Source organism: Adiantum capillus-veneris, chromosome 24 (genome assembly GCF_014529385.1).
Source record: "Adiantum capillus-veneris isolate H3 chromosome 24, ASM1452938v2, whole genome shotgun sequence".
NCBI lineage: Eukaryota > Viridiplantae > Streptophyta > Polypodiopsida > Polypodiales > Pteridaceae > Adiantum > Adiantum capillus-veneris.
The window spans coordinates 7,764,389-7,785,459 of NC_140954.1; the positions used below are offsets into that span (position 1 = coordinate 7,764,389).

The 21,071-nt window shown below is 43.3% G+C and overlaps 1 protein-coding gene across 2 annotated transcripts in view; it reads left to right on the forward strand.

The window, feature by feature from the left end:
* Positions 1-7,489: 7,489 nt before the first annotated feature.
* LOC147425897 (cyclin-L1-1-like) overlaps positions 7,490-21,071 on the forward strand; it is a 40,369-nt gene continuing 26,787 nt past the window's right edge. For both annotated transcript variants that reach the window (XM_086497905.1, XM_086497904.1), the window contains exons 1-6: positions 7,490-7,838; positions 8,468-8,549; positions 8,626-8,766; positions 8,878-9,047; positions 9,127-9,394; positions 9,467-9,908. In XM_086497905.1, the coding sequence (XP_086354031.1) occupies positions 7,687-7,838; positions 8,468-8,549; positions 8,626-8,766; positions 8,878-9,047; positions 9,127-9,394; positions 9,467-9,908 (1,255 nt within the window). In that variant the 5' untranslated portion in view covers positions 7,490-7,686. The remainder of the gene's footprint in view (positions 7,839-8,467; positions 8,550-8,625; positions 8,767-8,877; positions 9,048-9,126; positions 9,395-9,466; positions 9,909-21,071) is intronic.

Here is a 21,071-nt window from a genome sequence, read left to right on the forward strand (position 1 = left end):
TAGTACCTTGCAACTCCTTCAAGGCAAACCATTGACTTTGTATTTCTTAATCCGGTGACACATTGCCTTAAAGGCAATGAAAGAGTCCGAGGATGAATACATAATGAGATACACCATGCCAAGGCAAGTTTTTAGTGCTATCTTATACGGTTGATTACTCTTCCTTTTAATATACTCGATTTGGCCAAGGTTCATAATGTCTCTCTTCCAAGAGAATTCAGTGACAAATCTCCCATTTAGTGGAGAGAGAAGTGAAAGTTCAAAGCTCAGAAAGGTTGTTTTGGTAACAACTCTCTTGTCACCGATATACATGCACTCCATGAAAGTGGGTTCAATCTTAAGACTATCAGGATATATTTGTGCTAAACAATCAACAAAGACAAGATTATTTAAACTAAACACATCATCCATATACCTGTAGGTATGCTGAAAAAGTGTTAGATAAATAGTGTTGCACAATGTTTCTAACTATTTAAGAATCCATCTATATTAAAAAAAAGCTAAGTAAAGATTGCACATGACTGGTGAACAGGAGAATCCCATAGGGATACCATGGATTTTTTAATAGCATTGATCGCCTAGCTGAACAAAGCAATTTTGAAGTAGTCATTAAATAAGATCAATTAGATTACAAAGATCATAATGGGTCGGTGGTCCTTTTTGTTTGTTTTTGACCCATCCAGGCCTGACTTTTGGCTAATGAAATGGCATGATATCCCATTCCATTCCTCCTTCCCAACACCCATTTTCTAATATGTTGGAGGACAAAGAAAATCCGAGAAGGCTCAAAGAGTGAGATGTTTTCGTAGCACTTAGTGATGATATCTACCGGAAACATGGAAAAAATGCATTGTGAAAGACTTATGAACACTTCAGTTGCGTTCTTTAAGAGCCAAAAGTTATTAACCTTAAGGCCAGTGAAAGCCTTCACCGTTGTGAATTTTTCATCACAAATAGTATTGAAGACAATGAGGATCATATTAAGGCAGGAAGTAATAACACTTGTGGCGTGTAACATAGTACAATTAGAGGCATCTGAAATCCACCTGAACTTGTGCTTGTGACTCTATAGGTCGGAAAAAGTATGGGAAGTTTAGAACTCTGAGTTTCTAGTCTAAAATAACCCAGTGAAGAGTCAAGGTATTGAATGACTTCCTCAAGGTTCATTTCCAAGAGCAAGAGTTATGGTCCCTTTATCCTGGTCTCAACTGCCACCTTGGCCAAGTGTTTGCATATGAAAGTGGGTATATGCGGGGCTTTGTCAAGCCCGACCACGAACCAATCTTGTTTTGGTTTATTTAGTAGGGAAGAAAGCATAGGAGAAATCCATGTTGTTTCCTGGCTTAACCATGTAGGTGGGATTGACCCAATGCATGTTTGGAAATGAGAGAAGAGTGAATCAAAAAGTCTAGCATGTTGTAGACTGTCTAGATCCATTAGCTTGGCTCTGTCAACCAAGCAATTAAGTAGTGCAGCATAAGCCAATTGTGGGTTTAGTGGTTGAAGTGGGATATGATTCAGACCCTTCCTGAGTAGGTCTTTGATTTCTTTCGAACTTATTAAAGAAAGATCAGTAGCGCATACCTGTTGTCCAAAATCCTTGAATTCGGTACATTAGTTTTTAAAGAGAGAGCACTTACAAGCTGGTTGCTTTATAAAAGTGAGAAATTCGGTTGAATATACCAAATTCTTCAAAGGAGGGTCAAAAGTCCAACCGAATGTTAGTTCATTCAACCTGTCAATATTACCAAACACTTGTTGAAAGGCATATTGAATCATATATTTTGGTGCAAAGAAATCAAAGATACGATTTGTGAAGTGGCAATGAACAACCTATTTCCTTTGCTTATCATCCTTGAACACAAACAACTTCCCAAAAGCAGTCCAATTGATCTAAAAAGCAATACAATCAAGAGTTAAACATTTTCTTGATAGGGAGAATGGAAATGGGTGCAACAAAGGCTTTATTCTGAAGCTCCAAAGCTGATGGTCAAGCTCGATTCCCTCAATGGCAATCGAAACATTTGGAGACCTTAGGAACCATATCGAGTAGAGAGGTCTCACTCGACAAGCTAAGTCCTTTTTGAAAGCTTTTTACTGCTTCCAAAGCTGCATCATCCCTACAAAAGAGTCCTTTTGGGGCCTTAGCAGGATCAAACAATTTACTGGTAGCAAAACAAGAGGTAAGGCCACATAGCTTCCTGATGAAGTTGGACATATCTGCTCCCTTGGCTGAAAACTGTAGCAGAGCTTATTTATGACTGATTTCTATAGCAAAAAGGTTGGAAGCCATCTTTTGAAGGTGAAGTAGTCCTTCCTTTGCATCAGCATCCAGATTGGCGAGGACAAGTACCCAGTCGTTGAATATTAACAGATTCGTGATAGAATGATGGGTATCTATAACCTTTGAGTATTGGTTTAGGAGTGAAATGGCCATGGGATCCCGGATGAGTCTAATCACGAGGAGGGATGCCGAGGAGAAGGGCAGGGTGGAAAGGTCAAGTTCAACAGAGATAGTGACAATCTAAAGCCAAAAATAAAATTATGAGAATATAAGAAAAATCTAAAAGAGGAGTTGGTAGGTATTCCATCTTAAAACAAACCAAGATAAAGGTCATAATGGTTGTGTGGGATACCCCCTATCCTAGAAGATATGGTTGCAAGCAGGGATATACATATTGTAGACTAGGTCCTGTTGTCCCAGGTCTAAACTGGACCATAGAGCACCCATGTGCTTATGGAGAGAGAGTTCTAATTATGAATGATATACATTAACACATGAGATAAAAATACAAAGACCTTCGACTACAATTATAGTACCAAATCATGTATTCATTAAAAAGATATCTAAAAAATACATCCGCAGTTACAGGCCCAAACTAAATAAAATGGTCATGTATAGTGAGGCAGTTAAATGTACATCACTTCTTCTTTTCAATTAGCAACCAAGGAGAGAGCACCCTTACCTGCATCCACAATAAGAAAACAACCAAGAGGTTAGATTTCAAACAACATTACCGGTAACTGGGGTGACTCTAGTTGTCATCCATGTCACCTAGGCACTAGAAAGATTAATTTAAAAAATGCTACTATAAAAAATTGTGATGGGTAAAAACTTTTGGTATTATTTCCCTCATTGATCATGAGTAGCTCGACAAACCAAGTAAGTTGAAACCCTTTGTTAAGTAAGAAAAACCAACAAGCTATTTGAGCCAGTATTTTGGATGCAACTTCCATAATACCATAACAAAAAACATTGTATACCAATGCCATTAGTAGCCCAAATTAGTCCGACCTAAGCAACATGTCCAATAAATTGCTGTCCTGAGCAATTGCCTCTTTTAGAAGTCATATACAAACCAAAAGGTTATGGTTTAGAAGCGGTCTAATGTAAGAAGTGTTAGTAGAACACTGTATAAAAGTGTAATAGAAACCAGTGGTCAATAAGAAGCCTTGGAGCAGTAGGCTATGCCCAACAGTAGGCTATCAAAAGCCAATAAACCCACTGAGCTAGAAGTTTGAACAAGTACGTATATCAATTGTAGACAACATTCCCATCAAACCATTAGCTAGGTGGAATTCCAACCACTCAATCAAAGCCATTAGCTGTAGAGATAAAATGTTAGCACTTTGCATCCTAAGTAACCATGTAATATTTTATAAGGAAGAAAGAAATGTTATATAAATACCAACAATGCACCATGTGAAAAGCAATCAAGTTTATCAAGAATCAGAGAGGCCAACATCCATCCTGAAGTGGTGAGTTACCCCCCCCATCCCATAAATCTCGGGCCAAAGAAGTCATGTCTTGTTAGGATGTAACCATTGTCAAATGTAGCCCTACATGTGCCTTTTATTCCGAAAAGGCATTAACATGTTAAGCTTTTAAAATGTGATCATACCCTGCGAACCAATCCTCCATAGGCTGGGTTTAAAAAAATACATGTTTGACATTCGATGAAAGAGATTTGAAATACATGTTTGACATTCGCCAAAAACAATGACTGCACGTGATGAAAGCCATTCCAATATCCCAAGAGCATTATCTTTATAGAATTGTTTCTTGTTTATGCAAGAAAAAACCATAGTTAGAGTTGAATTTGCTAATCTGCTAATCTAAATCTTACTTAATCACTTGATACACGTAATGACAACTGTAGAAATGGATCATAGTCAAGCACTAAATCTTACTTAATCACTTGATACACGTAATGACAACTGTAGAAATGGATCATAGTCAAGCACCTCAGAAAACTCGGCTAGCACCTTCTTGTTGGGGGCCATTGCAAATATATTTGACTCAAAAATGACCCAAATAGAGAGTAGAGCTTGATACAATGCAGAAACAACAAATGAAGAGCACAAAAATGTAGTGCTATATGAAAGCCAAGTGAACCTTGTGCTCACCTTTTGTAGTGGTAGCCAGTTGATGTAGACCACAATTATTAAACTCATTCTATGGAGTTGGTCGCAGTGAACCGAATGTGGAGCCTGCCTTCATCTCAAGCCGAGCCAGAGCAAGAATCTTGTGGATCCCATACATGGGGTTAAGTCAAATTAGCCATCTGTTTGTGTTGCTGTAGCATAACCCAAAGCAGAGCACATACGACATTATATGGCGCGATTACAGCAAGTGCCTCGACACCCAAATGGAGTGCAATAACTACATGATGGTGGTGCCAGAATAATCAAGTGGAATAAAGAGGTTACCACCCACCCCGTTTAATAAGTGGTTCACATAGGTTAGATCTAGTTATACCAAAAAATAGGGAGCTATAAGCCCTAAGGGGTACATATACCACAAGGTTTGGGGCATAGTTATAGTGAGAGAGAGAGAGAGAGAGAGAGAGAGAGAGAGAGAGAGAGAGAGAGAGAGAGAGAGAGAGAGAGAGACATCCTAGAGAGGGCTTGTAGTAAGATGTTAAAAAGTTTAGTGGATCAATTGGAAAGAGAGAGGAGCAATTAAGTAGATACTCAAGACGAGGGCAATATTTTGGGCAAACGGTTACAAGGCTTGAGTTTTGTAGCCACTCATACATCTCACCGCTTTGGATTTCCCCACTATTGATGATTTAAAGCTTCGTTTCCTTGCAGCCCATCTCAATGGGAGTCACCAATGCACTACGGCTTGCTATTATGTTATGTCATTCGCTTCTTTCTGCCCTTGTTGACCTACTCGCCTTGTTGTGACCCTTAAGGCTCTTGATAGACTCTTGTCCAAACAAAAACCCACTCTTTCATCCCTCGTGAGGCATGGCAATATATGATTTTGAGGGCATGCCATAAATCATCAACGATTCATGGGTCTTGCCTACATAGTGCAAATTCATTGAATGCCGCCAAGTGCGTTATTTCTTGGGACCCATTGGAACACATTGTGAAATACTGACTCTCCATGTGTAGGGCCAAAGTCACTTACACGTGTACACACACATATCCATTATTACCCATGGGACTTAAAAAGGCATTAAAAAACGTGTCTCCTCTCTCAAAGGGAGAGGGAGAATGGTTGTCACAACTCCCAAGGGGACCCAAAGGTCTACAAGTTGGAAATCTATATGGGAGTATGATGCGGTAACCTTAGGGAAAAGAAACTAAGGATGTGGGGAGAACTAAGGGGGCTAAGAGTCCTTCTGGATGATGGCCCATCCGCAATGGTATACTACCTACATTACCCTTGGAATGTACTCAAATCTAAATAAAACTAACTTTTGAAGATTTACCAATGAGGTATACTAAATATTCCCTCGTGGCATTCTCTACAAAGACAACGCAGTGTAGAGCAGAACCCACAGGCGTAACAAACAGGGTTTCACCTTTAGGTCGGCTTGGCAAACACGGGCAGAGGCAAAGCATATGCAAGCTTGGATAACTGCTGCAAAGGATGGGCAAGCACACATAGAGGGCTACCATGGGAGACTTGAGAGGGCATAGATCCACAAACATGGAGCTAAAGAGAACGCAGAGAGAGAGAGAGAGAGAGAGAGAGAGAGAGAGAGAGAGAGAGAGAGAGAGAGAGAGAGAGAGAGAGAGAGAGAGAGAGAGAGAGAGAGAGAGAGATGAAAAGGGAAAGAGAGAGGTGCGTTTCCACGTGCCTTGCCCCCCTCTTCTTCCCTTTTTCCATCCAGTGTAAACCCTCTTCCAATTCCAACTATTGCGACTTTTTTTTGAATTTCTTCCAGCCGATACTCCCTACTCACTCAAGTCTAAATAAAACTAAACTTTTGAAGATTCACCAATAACTTCTCCCTAGCGTCGCCTCTACTGGAATATAGGTGGGAGCTCCCATCGCCCGCATACATGATGCTTGCTTGGAAGCCGATAGGAGCTCCCATCGCACGCAAACGTGATGCTTGCAAAAAACCACACATGCACAAATTGTGTGTGTGTGTGTGTGTGTGTGTGTGTTTGAGAGAGAGAGAGAGAGAGAGAGAGAGAGAGAGAGAGAGAGAGAGAGAGAGAGAGAGAGAGAGAGAGAGAGAGAGAGAGAGAGAGAGAGAGAAGAAGAAGAAGAAGAAGAAGAAGCAATGCAAAGGGATGGGTACAAGACAACGGCATGTCAAAGATATACACGAAGAAGAAGAAGGCGAAGAAGCAATATGAAAGTTGACTTAGGCCAATCTCAAGTGGAGACACGGGGAGAGAATTAATGTTTTCCAAGGTGTACATAACCGAATTCAACTTATTGTTGTATTTTTTCATTTGAGATGAACTGGGGGGTCCTACTTCTTTTCTTCACTAAGGGTTTATTGGCACTACTTGCTTGCAAGTAGTGGTATAGGGGTGGAGCTTGTCCAATCTTGGTGCAGTTTGTGTCTCTAATTTTAGGGGTTTGTTTGTTTTTTTTTGGTCTATTTTTAAGGTTTTGCTTTTTAGTGTTGCTTGGTTATATTTAGGGCTTTGTGTTCTACTTGCTTGTCTTGTATATGAGAGAGAATGAGAGTGAGAGTGAGAGAGAGAGAGAGAGAGAGAGAGAGAGAGAGAGAGAGAGAGAGAGAGAGAGAGAGAGAGAGAGAGAGAGCATTCTTGCATACATGATCAAGGTATGTGCGCAACCCCTCCCCCTCCCTCCCCTGTCTGTGTTCTCTATCTTGCTCTCTTGGTGCTTGTAACAAGTGTAGCAAGTTCCTTAGCCTGTAGCCTTCAGGCTGTCTATTGACACATTACTGCTCTCTCTCTCTCTCTCTCTCTGTGCAAGTACCGCCGATAGTGATGGCCTTGTTTTTGACAACCAAAAATTGAAAATAAAGTCGTATGATGCCCATAATAAAAGAACCCATTGTAAACCAAAACATGTCTTAGGGGAGAAGGGAGAAAGGCATACAGATTTTTCACCCCAAGACATGTTTTTTGCCAAACAATGTGAAAAAGACCCAACATGATACGAGGCTTTTAAATCAAAGGACCCATTTAAAACCAAAATACAAACAAAACCCGTCTTTATTAAGTGAACCAAGCAAAGAGAAATACTGTGATAGCCTTTGCCAAAAAGAGCGTTATTGCCACCGAGGAACAGAAGAATTGGCCTATTCCTGATTACACACGCCGTAGCCCTAAGCGCAGAGGGAGCCTGCTTCACGCGTCGTATCCCGTGTATGCAGCCTTCCTCGTCTCCAATTATCATCAGTCATCGCTTTCCTCACGGCGTGTGCTCTGCGTGTTATCTTCTTCTTCGTCTTCTCTCTAATGATTTACACCGCCATCGACACCTTCTACTTGACGCAGGAGCAGCTTCAAAATTCCCCTTCTCGCAAGGATGGCATTGACGAGGAAACAGAATCTGTGCTTAGGCTTTATGGATGCGAGCTCATTCAGGAAGGCGGGATACTTCTCAAGCTGTATCCTTCTCAAATGTATTTTTCTACCCCTATCCTTGTTTTCTGCTATTCTTTTAGTGCGTCAGGAAACTGAGTACATCACTCTATTAGGGTTTCAGATAAAGGGGCGCAAGCGTTTCAGTTTAAAGGGCACAACCTGAGTGTGTTGATTAGTTGTATTGCTTGATTTTATCTGGGGAGTTCTCAGAAAGCTATGTTCATGTACTTTACCGTGCAGCACTTGGCATGTCTTGATTACGGTTTTGGACTTTGGGGATCACAGCAGCTAAGGTTTTTTGACTACTTTTGTAGCATTGCAGTCGGGTCAAGTGGTACATCATTACTGCATTTTTACAAGCCTTTGCAGCTTCATACAAATGGTGGCTCGATCTAGTCCTTTATGGAGTGGTCTGACTGAGAATTATGGAGTGGTCTGCCTGCTTGTGAGATTGCCATCCATTTAGTGGGACATCTTTTATCTTGTAACTTACATAATGCTGTAAGTTTTAGGAAATTATTCCTGGGGAGAGTTGTCGGCACGACCATTGGTGTTCAAATTATCTCAATGTGCCTCACTCAATTCTTCTGAAATAGATTTCATTTTTCCTTATGGTTTACAAAGATTGGCCCTTAACTTAACCTGAGCACAGACCTCAAGCAGTCATGGCGACGGGCCAGGTGCTTCTGCAGCGGTTTTTCTGCAAAAAGTCTTTCGCAAGGTTCAATGTGAAGGTTTGCTTCAGGTCTCTTTCCCTTGAAATCATAAGGTTTTGAGGGGTTGATCGTCTCACATTCCTCCTTTTTGTAGAGAGTGGCTGCGAGCTGCCTTTGGGTGGCAGCTAAACTCGAGGAAAGCCCTAAAAAGGCCCAACACGTTTTGAACGTGTTCAATAGAATCGAGTGCCGTCGTGAGAACAAGCCTCTCGAGCTCCTAGACCCTTTCTCTAAGGTTAGTCTTTTGCAGCTCATATCATCGGTGTTTGATATTTTCTTGAAAGTTCGAACTAGCGTATGTCTTGTCACACAATGGGACCTCATGGTGCTACCGATTTTTGTGCAGAGGTATGAAGAGTTGAAAGTTGATTTGGTAAGGACGGAGCGCCATCTTCTGAAAGAAATGGGTTTTATCTGTCACGTAGAACATCCACACAAGTTTATCATAAATTATTTACTGCAGCTTGAATCTCCACCAGAGTTGATGCAAGAAGCGTGGAATCTAGCTAATGACAGGTACCCTTATATAATTGGCTTCTCAAAAGTGTCGAACGTTTATGTAGGTCAAAGGGCCTGACCGTCTTTTCCACACCAGTTTGCGAACAACCCTTTCGGTGCGGTTCAAAAGTGAAGTAGTTGCCTGTGGTGTTGTCTATGCTGCTGCTAGGAGGTTCAGTGTTAGTTTACCTGAAAATCCTCCTTGGTGGAAGGTGTTTGATGCTGAGAAAGATGACATTGAGGAAGTATGCAGAGTTCTGGCTAACCTTTACAAAAAGCCGAAAGCTTCTTATGTCGAAGTCTCGAAGGATTCGAAATCTTTTGTGTTAACTAGTAGGGCTTGGGAACCTTCTGCAAGTGTGAAGGCAAGTCAGCTCATGGTTTTGTGGTGGTTCTGAATAAGAAGACTCTTCTTTATTTTACATGCTTTTTTGCAGGATTCACTCATCGCTGGTGTTATTGCAAATGGAACCAAACTGACCCAGGTGCCTCTACACAATGCAGAAGGACGTGAATCTATTGTTAAAGTAGCACTGGACAAGTTGAAGAGCACAGCTGTGCAGGATTTCCGGAGACCTCTTGATGAAGTGAGGGCCTCTTCTGCCAACGGAGAGCTTTCAGATGAGATCGCCAAGGGAATTGAAGAGCAGGATGAGGTTTCCCCAGACAGAAATAAAGAGGACTCTACAACAGAGATTAAGATGAAAGAAAAGGACAAAGACAGGTCAAAGTCTCGAGAAAAGGGTAGAGATAAAGATCGCCATAGGGATTATGAAAAAGTCAGAGATAGAGATCGAGGAAAGATTCGAGAGATGGAGTATGAGAGAGACAGGGATCGGAAAGACAGGGATCACCGCAAGGAAAAGACGAAGGAATCAGGTTTATTCATCTCTCAGGCTGAATGTAATGGTTGTTTTTCTAGCTTATGGTTTATAAAGAAACTGGAGCCTATCATGGATATTGTATGTTTTAAGGGTTCAAAACATGCCCTTGTATTGAAGAAGTTACACTTTTAGAAATTTACCTGGACAATTGAAGACAAGGAAGATAGCTAAACAAGCAAGGAGCTCAATTTCTTGGTAGCCCTTTGTGGTAGGCAAAGTGAATATAAGAGGCAAGCTTTAAGCAGATCATGCAGCCTAAGAGTCACCGTCATGACTCACAAGGAGGATAGTGCACAATAATATCAATTATGGCAGGATTCTTACGCTTCCGTTTCAAATCCTTACATTGGCACTTATGTGTAGTAGTGTTGGGATAAGCCTTAGGCTATGCCCAGCTTGTTAGAATAAGACGTCCACGGCGTGATAGTGTCAGACATCGGATAGTGATCAAGTGTGCGACTCCGAGAAAACCTCCTTTGGACCATGGTCTGCCACCTGATCTTGGATCTACCGCTACAGAATAGCCTCCGCACTAGGGCAGACCACTGCACGGGCAAGGGGCAGCACACCTGCAAGAGGCTAGAGAGATGTGAGCGATTGCTAGAGAGAAAATGTTGCAGAGAAAAAAGCCAGAGAGAGGGATTTACTGCGATATGGAAATATTAGAGAGAAGGAGAAAACGCTATAGAGAGTTAGTCTTCAAAACATTGGCAATCTGTGCTCTGCTAATAAATAATACAAGGGGGGCATAAAGGAACCCTTAGTAAAAAATCCCATGACCCAAAGGGGGTGCACATATAAAATGCCACGTTATCCTAAACAAGGACAATAAACTCGCCAGGGGGCCAAATCTAGTCCTTGGATGGACATTGGACACAAACTTGAAAAATTGTAGAAAATGGACTCTGACCTTGAGAACCCTAGGGGTAGGGGTCTTGCCTCATGCCAGTAAAGAATGTACCCATGAAGTTTCTATCTGGTCTTAATATTGTGTCCATCATCTATTGAGCTTGGAAGAAGCATTTGTGAGACTGAATGGCATGACAAGAAACTCATAAAGACCAAGTGTTGTCATGAAAGCAGTCTTGTGGACATCTTTTGGCCTAATGTGTATTTGATGGTACCCACTCTTTAAATCTATCGTGCTAAACAATGACGCTTCCTCAAGCCTATCAAGAATGTCATCCATCCTCGGTATGGGGAACTTGTTTTTGATGGTATTCTTCTTCAAAGCGTGCACATGCGCCATGAACCATCCTTCTTCTGCACTAGTAGTGGCAAACATAAAGGGGATGAATTGGGCTGAATCAGCCCCTTATCTAAAAGCTCATTGACCTGACTCATAATTTCTTTCTGTTGGGCTGCGCTAACCTTTTATGGTTGCCTATTCGGCGGATTGGAAACCGACACAAGATCTATGCTATGATTCTAAGGTCTCTTGGGAGGTAACTCTCCTCGCAAAGAGTCCAAAAAAACATCACTGAAACCACTAAAAAAAGTTAGCCTATCTTTATCTAGAGCAGACAAATTAGATACAACTTCATGTACTTTTTTTTGCAAAGATCAAGTACTAGTGTTGTCAGGTCCACATGAAACTTACGTACGAAATGAGGTTTCAAAGGTATGAAACGGGGTTTAAATATCTTTCGAAACGTAAGAAACACGGTATATAAAAAACTCAAAAATATATATCCTTTTTAATTAATCTAGTGAAATTTCCCATAAATATGGTTCAAAACACTCTACCTTTAGAGCAGAAAAAGTTACAAAGAATATGTTATGTATCCATTGGCAACTGCTAGTAATCTAGTAAAATTCAAGCAAACATGAGTTCACAGCTAGAGCATGCCACAAACTACAATCTCCACCATTTTCAAATAATAGTATGATGCAACATAGGAAAAAAGATGTCTAAGCTATCCGCCAATAAGCATTCAAATGCTTAAAATAAGAACGATGTGACTCTCCAGAACAATTGGGCACAAATTTCCACGATAAAAATTTCTTTCAAGTAAAGTAGAGTTAAGGTATATGAAACACGTTTCATATGAAAGAAATGTTTCAAAACGTTTCGTAAGTTTCATATGGGTAAGAAACGCGTTTCTGTGCAACAATGTCAAGTACGTAGAAAGATGATTCTTTATTACAGATGAAACAGCAGAAGTAGAAACAATTGGAACGGACTCGCCTTTAAGCTTTACATCAATGACATGAGTCTTTTCTTTCCTCTATGTACAAGGGTCGGGGGAAAGCAGGAAAAAATGTGTAGGGGGTATTGAAGCCTACATGGCCATGGAAACGAGCCTCAAGCCCAAAGCTAAACATGGCTAGGCACAACCCGACATGAGAAACCTACCTCACACTGGTGGGCATAGCCATTGAATAGCCCTCACTCCCTAGCACCTCTCCCTCGAAGAAACTGGGACTGACTGGACGAACCAAGAGAGATACCTGCCCTGGAAAGGAAGTCGGACCAAGAAGCTGGAGTGAGAAATCTGAAATTGTAGAGAGAGGGTTTTGTGGACGAGGATATCTGCTACAAAACTCTGAGGTCGAATAGTACCTGACCAGTATACTATCCAATCGTTACCCAAGCAAGTGTAACGCTGTTTGTTGAAAGTCAATCCAGCTTTATCAAGAATCTCCTCAAGCCAACCGACTCACAAGTTGCACAACCATCATCTGCAGAAGGTACTGTTGTTGGCCCCTCAAAGAGAATGCATCAAAATTGAGGGTAAAGGCATAAAATACTGGGATGTGGATCATTCCAACTCTAAAGTGCTCCACCCTCGAGGAAAGAGCGGGAAACATGCACCTCTGGTCATATACCTCATGCCAGAATCTCTAAGTTGCTACAGGAAGTCCAAGGAAAGGGACAATCGAGGCTACTAAGGAATTATATGTCCGATGACGAAGAACCAAAGAATTGTACCAACCATCATTCACAATGATGAACTGCAAACTGTATCAGAAGGAACTTCATCGAAAAAGAGAGTGAGACTATAATTGATCTTCAACTATCTTGAACACATCTCGAGGGAGTATCACCCCACTCTCAAAGTGAATCGGGAACAAACATCCAGCAGAAAAGAACACACATCCAGTAGAAAACGGCAAGATCAAGAGACCCTGTGTCCAAGCACTGCAAGAGAGGAACAAGGTGCTATAGAAAGCAACCAAATAGACTGTCAATCTTGTCTGCTGTACATGGAACCATAAGAACTGAAAGGAAGTAGTCTGCGCAAACTGACTCCCAAGCTGGCTCCACATCCCCCTCTGAAGGGAGAACACCAGAACCATGGATAATTGTCATAAGTTCATAACCCTCCCAACAATCTCTTCGTGTGTAACTTGTTTACACGAGGTAGATGAATCGGAAAGGAAAATAATATACTTGTGGAACCTGGAACCAAATCTAGGAGAACAGAGAAGAACATCTCCCTAGCTGCAAGGAATGCCATGGCTAATTGTAACTGGTTCCCAGTCTGAGAAAGACCATTATCCACATGTACAAAACAACATGCGAGTCTAAGGATACTGGAAATAGGCGTGTTTTGAATGGTACAGTCTCCAAGGTCAAATTGGAAGACGGGCATAGGAACCACTGCTTGGATGCACTGGGAAGAGCAACCGTCACACCACAACTCTGAAGACGAGGCAAGCATCGAAATGGCTAAAGAAGAACATCCGCCAAGATACTAATTGTATTGTGGAATAAAGCACACCATCCAAAACTCGCAAGAAATGGGCAAGGGAAACCAAGGACTGAAAGACATCGTGCATGGTACTCTAGTGAATGTAGTGAATGGAGCATCCGAAGTCTAATGAAGATAACAACCTGGAAGCCCCCTCTGAAAGAGAAGTATCCTCAAAAGTATCCTGTGAGGTACCAACTCTCTACCCCACATCGGAACAAAGCAAACACTATCACTGAAAGCTCAAGAGCTGAAGCCAAAGACTCCTCCAAGATAGAAGCCTCCTTTTTTGCTCAATCATGGGAAAGAGAATAAGTACTACCAGAGAGAAATCCGAGATAACGTGGAGTAAATCTGCTTGCTGAATAGAAAAACCTGAATCTCATTGAACTCGAGACTCAAAGAGAATCACACCATCGATAAACTCGGATGCTAAGCAGGAAGACCTGAAAGGTCGTCACCTGAGGATCTTGTTGCCAAAGAATCCGTCAGGGTCCAAAAAGAACCTAGCTGGTTAAGCAAACTCAGTGAGTTCAAACCAAATGTCCGCCACTTCTCTGCATTTGCCAAGATTAACCCTGTAGATATAATCCAATACAATCTGCCAAACTGCAGACAGACTCGGAAGAGCACATAAACTCCCACAATTGTAACTTGCTTCCTTAAAATCTTCAGCAAAACTGTCCTTTGTACTTGTGCTGAAGAGAACATATCCACAATTGAGCTGTGCAATCAATATCCAATACGCAATATGATGCCAATACTCAAAGGGAGAGTAAAAGAACCGGCTCGCGAAAGAAGCCCTCGAAGAATGCTGGGGCTGATCTGTAACATGCCAGAAAGCTGGGCCTAACACTGCAAGGAAAAAGTGACTGCTATACTAGCTAGTCGTGGCCAGTTGCTGTCACGGGGACGTGGCAGCTGTTAACTATGTCACGAGGACGTGGCAACTGCTAACTATGTCACGAGGACGCAACTGCTAACCTTAGTTGTTGGTTTCTTTCCAACGATTTTTGTTTTATTTTTGAGACCCTCTCTTTGAAGTAGCAAACGGTCGGACATTGTATGGCCAATGTTAACGGTAGTTTCAGCCGCAAACGGGAAGTGGTCGGCACTGGAATTCGTATAGTAAGAGGATGTCTAAGCTCAGAGCAAGATCATGTAGGTCCCCCCATCGCACTTAGCAAGTTGTGGGATACTAGGAAGTGAGCTCAATAAAGGCATAAAGTCAAGGTGGGACTACCAATAGAAAGTATACGATAGTTGGGCCACATTGCACTTTTGGATGCGGTCCCAATGAGTATAGATGGTCAGATGACCAGTGGGAGCCCAACGGAATCATTTCCTAAAATTTAGGGAATTGCTATTTTGGGCTGTGAAATGTGTTCGCATCATTACCTCCGGTATTACTAGGGTAACATTTTACAACTCTGCTGTGAAGTCAACTCAGCAACTAGTCGGGAGATTTTTGGGTGGCAAACCTGAAACGGGAAAATGCTTGTAAATGCGCCAATTGGCACATTTTTGTGAACTTGCCTCACAAAGGAAGAGGTAGCGCTGAATTATAAGCTAGGAGGCTTCATTTTTGAAGAATCGTCACAGGTTAAGAGCTACAGAGTGCTTCCTTTCCCTCCATGTACAATGTGGTGCCAGGAGTGATACCCTACAAGCTACACACTGCTCTCTCTCTCTCTCTCTCTCTCTCTCTCTCTCTCTCTCTCTCTCTCCCCCTTACGTGCAGTTATGTGATGCCCCACAAGAGGGATTTTCATTCGATTGATGTATAGTTGTGTGGGTTCATGCGCGATTGCCGAGGCAAGAGCCTCTTGCACAGGTACTGGATTAGCTAGTGGCTAATCCCCAGCAGGTACAAGTGAATTCGGAGAGGTTTCACATGAGAAATCTCGTCCGATTCGAAGGGCAAGTAGCCCTATAGGTGTGGGAGCTTGAGGTCTTGCTACAGATGCGATCGGCACGCGAAACGGAGCCCAAAACAGGGAATTACAGCCTGCTTTGTATTTTTGCAGGTTTAGGGTTTCAGCCCGAAACGGTCCCTAATACCCCCAGGAGGTTCAAGGATGCGAGGGGACCGCTGTAAAGGTGATCTGTCGCATTTCTGGGGCAGAAAACAGAGAATTCAGCGTGCTGCAGATTCTCGCCAGGTTTTTCAAAGTGTCCGTATTGCGCGGGGATACTGACTGTGAAGCGTCCTAGTACAGTTATGCTACTGAAATCGGGCCAGAACAGGTGTTTCTCGGCCTGGATTATGCGGGGCAGCTCGTAGGAGATCACACGTTTTATTCCCTCTGTTATAGAATAAAGAAATACCGAAAGGGGCGCGAATTTTGGGGCCTATAGGTTGTCTGCTCAGAGCATTCTAGCTTCCGAGCCGTGTGTGTGCTTAAGTGTTAATTCCTGCCACAGGTTTCCTTTCCACGTTCTCTCTGTGTGTGTCTAAAGTAAAGAATTTCGGGTGAAAGCTGCCCCACGGGCCGGTTACAAGGTTCCGTTGCGGGACATCAATCACTTTTTCCTCAAAGAGCGAGCCTCGGTTGTTTTGGGTGAAGACACAGAGCGCAGGAATGCGAGATTACACTATGGCCGACAAAGGGAAGGGCATTATGGAAGAGGGTTCCTCTTCAACGGACAGACAGGAAATCCCTATGGGTTTCGAGATTGGCGAGACCTCACGGCCACGTCAGTCTGTACCTCCTATTAATGTGAATGTCCCTTTAGTAGTACCGGGCTTTATGACTGGGCAACTTGAGGATGATACGTTCAGGTTCAGTTAGTTGCCACGGTGAATGTCTTTTTGCAGCTGGTGCAGAATCCATGGTTTATGGAGTTCTTGCAAGCGCCACCAGTGTAACAACAAAATAGGCAACCGACACTGCGTACGGAGCTTGTTGAGGCTCAAGTCCAAGTACTTCATGCGACTTAGCAGGAAACGGAACACTCGCATGTTGCGGAGTGGGGGGCTCCAAAACAGGTTCTTCCCGTGCTTGAACAGGTGGCTGCTCCACAGGTTATGCCAGTTCACCCGTCACATTGCAAAGCCCGCATGGTGTCTTGAATGGACAAGGAACTGGATACCAGGCTATGCAGCCAATTTTTCCACTACCCACGATATTTCAGGGGTGGATCAGTGTTCCAAAGTATGGCTGGTTATGCGCGTGGAAGTCAGCTGTACATGCCAGGAACAATGTTTGAGGGTATGCAAGGCATGATGCCAAACCCCATGTATGGTAGTATCGGCATGCAACAGGGTTTTCAGTGCAACCAGGGCCAGTTTGGGGTGCCACAGGGTTATTTTTGCATGGCTGGTTTTCCTGGACAGCAGCCAAATATCGCACCTGAAACCGGCCTGTTCAATCCAAAAAGGGCGGTAGACTTTACTTTAAACCTTGATTTAGCTTTCACCCATTTAATTTGTCGTCCACTTTACTTGTACTTTCAAGACACAACAAAGGGGAGAGCGATACAGGCTGCTAGAATGCACCTGTATGAGTAGACCGACACCAGATTGGCCCCTAACTTAGGCGCCCCTTTCGGTATTTCTTTATTGCTCAAAAGAGGGAATGAACGCTGTAGATCCCTACAAGCTGCCCCGCACACACTTGGCTGAATTTCAACTGTTCCGGCCCGATTTCGGCAACATAACTGTACTAGGACCCTTCACAGTCAGTATTCCCACGCATTGACTGACTTTCCTGACGCATACGGGCACTTTGCAAAACCTGGCGAGCATCTGCAGCACGCTGAATTCTCTGTTTTCAGCCCTGAAAATGCACCAGATCACCTGTATAGCGGTCCCCTCCCGTCCCCGAACCTCCTGGGGGTATTAGGGTCCGTTTAGGGCCAAAACCCTAAACCTGCAAAAATACACAGCAGGCTGTAATTTACTGTTTCGGGCTCCGTTTCGCGTGCCGGTCGCATCCTTAGCAAGTCCTCGAGCTCCCGCACCTGCAGGGCTACTTGCCCTTTGAATCGGACGAGATTTCAGTCGTGAAACCTCTCCGAATCACCTGTACCTGTGGGGGATTAGCCGCTAGCTAATCCAGTACCTGTGCAAGAGGCTCTTGCCTCGGCAATCGCGCATGAACCCACACAACTGTACATTGGTCAAATGAAAAGCCCACTAGAGGGGCATAACATACTGTCATAGAGGAGAGAGAGGGCAATGCGTAGCGTGCAGGGCATCACTCTTGGCACCGCACTGTACATAGGAGGGAAAGCAAGCACTCCATAGCTCTTAACCTGTGACAAAATCTGAAAATGAGCCTCTCCCAGCTTAAAATTCAGCGCCCCCTTCTCTTGCATGAGGAAAGTGCACAAGAAGGTGCCACTTGGCACATTTATAAGCATTTTCCCGTTTCGGGGTTGCCGCCTTAAAATCTCCCAACCGGTTGCCCAGTTGACTTCACGGTAGAGTAAGAAAATGTTCCCTTTGTCATTCCGGAGGTAATGACGCCAACACATTTTCAGGTCCCAAAATAGCAGTTCCCTAAATTTTAGGAGATACTGCCATTGTATCTTTCTAGGTCATCCGACCCTCTTTGTACACTGCGGCCACATCCAGAACTGAAATGTAGCCTCTGTAGCAAAGGATTCCACTTTGGCTAGTCAAGGATTTGTGCCATTGACAGAGCAGATAGAGAAGTATTGTTTTGGGCTGCTTAAAGGGCTTCGTGATTACTGTACCATGAACAGAGTGGCTACACTTAGCTTACGGAAGTTGCGAACACTGGTCTTGCCTTGTTGAAAGGAGAGGACAGTGGGTTTCCGAGCAACGAGAAAGGAGGGCAGCAAAAGAAAAATTCAGCGAAGAATTCCTTTGTGAAAACGGCTCCTGAAGCGTCACAGGGGTCAGAAAAGGCTACCAAGGACGAGGATTCAGCCCGGACTTCTGGAGCGCAGGCAAAGAAACACAAAAGGAAGCCTTTTGTGCGCAAGTCGCTCGAGGAAAAGAAGGTGCTAATGGCTGAAAACAAATGCTTTATATGCGAGCAGCCTGGTCACTTTGCTACCAATTGTCCACAAAGGAAAAGATTAGCCGACTCAGATGATAAAGAAGACCAGAAAGGCAAGAAGCCTAAACCCACGGTAGGTTTGGTGCCAGACATGGTGGGTGATAGGCCCAATACAGATGCCAATGAGTTATGCAGGACATGGGGTAAAGTTAGGGATCAAAAGACACTCATCTTCTTTGATCCAGGTGCCAAAGCCAACTTTATCTCACCAGAGTTAGCTATGAAGCTGGGCATCAGAGCTGAAGAGATGGGGTACACAACACAGGCAGGGTTGGCATGTTCTGACCACTTAGAGTGTGTTACTCCCATCATTGGAAAGTTGCGTCTGCATACGCAGTCGTATGTGGACAGAGAAGAGTTCTATATCATGCCGTTGGAAGGATGTGATGCCTTGTTGGGGATCCCGTGGATATTCCGAGTGCATGGAGCCTTGGATGCCTACAACAAAAAGATCACTGTACAACATAGGGGCAAAACTCACATCTTGGATGTAAAGCTTAAAGGAGAGTCACACAGGCAGGGTTGGCATGTCCTGACCACTTAGAGTGTGTTACTCCCATCATTGGAAAGTTGCGTCTGCATACGCAGTCGTATGTGGACAGAGAAGAGTTCTACATCATGCCGTTGGAAGGATGTGATGCCTTGTTGGGGATCCCGTGGATATTCCGAGTGCATGGAGCCTTGGATGCCTACAACAAAAAGATCACTGTACAACATAGGGGCAAAACTCACATCTTGGATGTAAAGCTTAAAGGAGAGTCAGTCCCTATTGTATCTGCTTCTGCTATCACTTCTATAATAAAGAATCATCTTTCTGTGTACTTGATTTTTGCACGTGATGTCTCAGATAGTGATCACTCAAATTTATCTGTGTTAGATAAAGAAAGGTCAGTATTTTTGCAAAAGTTTAGTGATTGTTTTTCTGATTCATTACCGTCGCAATTGCCGCCAGAGAGACCTGAGGACCATCGGATAGATTTGGTGCCAGGGTGTAGCCCACCAAATAGACCTCCCTACAAGGCCAATTAGTGCGGCGCAATAGAGAGAGATTATGGGCGAGGTTGAGGAGTTATTAGAGAAGGGGCCTGATTTAGCCTAGTTCTTCAGCCTTTTGCTCCCCAGTGCTCCTAGTGCAGAAGAAGGATGGCTCATGGCGCGCGCATGTGTATTGATTACCGTGCGTTGAATAAGAATACCATCAAGAATAGGTTTCCTATTCCCCGAATTGATGATATTCTCGACTGTTTAGAGGGTGTTGCAATTTTTAGCAGGATAGACCTTAAGAGTGGGTACCATCAGATCCGTATAAGGCTAGGGATGTGCACAAGACTGTGTTTAGAATGACATTTGGTCTTTATGAGTTTCTAGTGATGCCGTTTGGGCTAACAAATGCTCCTGCCACGGTCAAGAGAATGATGGACCGGATTTTCCGCTCGCATCAACAGTTTGTTGGGATGTTTTTCGATGACATGATAGTGTATTCGAAGAATTGCGCAGTCATAGGCTACTTGTCAATTCCAAGAAAAGTGGATTCTTCCTTGAAGAGATCCACTTTCTTGGCCATATAGTCTCAAAGGATGGTGCTAGAATGGATCCCGCAAAGGTCGAAGCCATTAAGACATGGCCAGACTTGAAGACTGTGCACAATGTCAGAAGCTTCTTGGGATTGTGTTCCTACTCTAGAAGGTTTATTAGAAATTTTGCAGAGATAGCATTGCCTCTTCACGCATTGCAAGAAAAAGAGGTCACTTTCAGATTGACCCAAAAAGAGATTTGAGCTTTTAGTCTCTTAAAGGAAAAGTCGACTTCAAAATTAGGAATTGTTTTGCCAAATCTCAGGAAGTCATTTGTGGTCCAGTGTGACTCGTGTGGCAGTAGCATCGGAGCAGTGCTAATGCAAGATATGCATGTGGAAGGCAAGAAGAATGTTGTGGCTGATGCGTTATGAAGGAAGCCACAAATTTCAGTTGTGTCAATTCCTTATCATCATGAGTTAGATGACACGAAGCAACAATATGCTACTGATGAAGAGTTTGCAAGGATGTATGAACAGTTGCAAGAGGGGCAACATCACGAGCACTACCTCCTCAGAGATGGTTTAATAATGATGCATGGCAAACTTTGTGTCACTAGGCCATTGCAATAAGGTCATGGAAGAGAGTCATGTCCCACCATATGCAGGGCATCGTGGTATTGATGCGATAGTTAAAGCGGTAGAGATATTCTTCTATTGGCCTACTTGAGGAGAGATCTGGATGCCTTTGTGCGAGCATGCATAATCTGCCAAAAGGACAAGTGTGACGGGCAAAAGGCACCAGGGTTGTTACCACCATTGCCGTTTCCAGATTAGCCATAGGAAAGCATTGCTATGGACTTTATCTTTGATCTTCCAAGAACGCCAACAGTTAATGATGGTATATGGACCATTATTTG